At 43.0% G+C, this 1,051-nt stretch overlaps 1 protein-coding gene across 1 annotated transcript; it reads left to right on the forward strand.

Moving 5' to 3' along the window:
* Positions 1 to 4: 4 nt before the first annotated feature.
* LOC107580827 (60S ribosomal protein L15-like) lies at positions 5 to 364 on the forward strand (the record flags this gene model as incomplete). Its single annotated transcript, XM_016266460.1, has 2 exons — positions 5 to 38; positions 153 to 364. Coding segments are annotated over 2 exons (231 nt in total), but the record flags the coding sequence as incomplete, so codon positions are not given.
* Positions 365 to 1,051: the final 687 nt, after the last annotated feature.

Consider the following 1,051-nt stretch of genomic DNA (forward strand, 5'->3'; position numbering starts at 1 on the left):
CGATAAAGCCCGCCGGCTGGGATACAAGGCCAAGCAGGGTGAGTGTCTGGGGCTTTACTGGTTGAGCAGTGTTTTTAAGCGGCACGTTTAGCTGATACTCAATTGAAGATTGTCTCTGTTGTCTGTGCATCTCTGTGCTTTCGTCCAAACAGGCTACGTCATCTACCGCATACGTGTGCGCCGTGGAGGCCGCAAGCGCCCCGTGCCTAAAGGTGCCACCTACGGCAAACCCGTGCACCACGGCATCAACCAGATCAAGTTTGCACGCAGCCTGCAGTCCGTAGCCGAGGTATGCGAGCAGCCTGAGAGGCGAGCTTGCTCTCTAGCATCTCGCTGCTTCGTTCAGTGAAAGTGATCGACAATGCTATACATACTCCGCGCTCGGGTTTTAAATGTATGTGGGCACTTTTAAAAAGCATATGCACACGTTTATCCTAAAGGGTGTTCAGGGATTTATGGTTTGACCTAATTATGGATTTTATGACCTGTAATCCAATAATGGATCTACACTGGAACTGATTTTAGTGAATAAGCACCTAATCTGTTTAAAAGGCCTCGATCGGTTGAAATGTATTTGTCCATTGAGACAGGATTACTGCGTCACATTAGTGTCAGAGTGCAGGTACTTTAGAGTCAAGCAACAACTCTGTCTGTGAACGAACACCCTCGGTCCTGTGATGGTGCCGCAATGCACATTCACTTTTTCAGCAGCTTTGCTTCCAGAAATATTTTTGTCATAGGTATTGGAGAAAATCAAACCAACCAGCTACAAGGTTGCATTACAAACTTGATTTGAAGCTAAAAAGTATTTAAATATCTGACAAAAAGACAAAGTTACAAGACTTAACACTTTAAAGAAAAAAAGAAAGATAACTACAATCCCGTGAAGCATGGCATTAAAAGCTATTTATTTCAAATTGATTTAAAGATGTTGTAAGATAGCCATATAAATGAGTTCTTTTGGCTCATTTTGCTCACTGCTTTTTTTTCTGATTGGTGGGGATTTCTTTGCATGATCGTGGGTAATGTTTATCTTTCCTGGCAAAATAAC

Source organism: Sinocyclocheilus grahami, unplaced genomic scaffold (genome assembly GCF_001515645.1).
Source record: "Sinocyclocheilus grahami isolate Dianchi unplaced genomic scaffold, SAMN03320097.WGS_v1.1 scaffold46593.1, whole genome shotgun sequence".
Taxonomy (NCBI): Eukaryota; Metazoa; Chordata; class Actinopteri; order Cypriniformes; family Cyprinidae; genus Sinocyclocheilus; species Sinocyclocheilus grahami.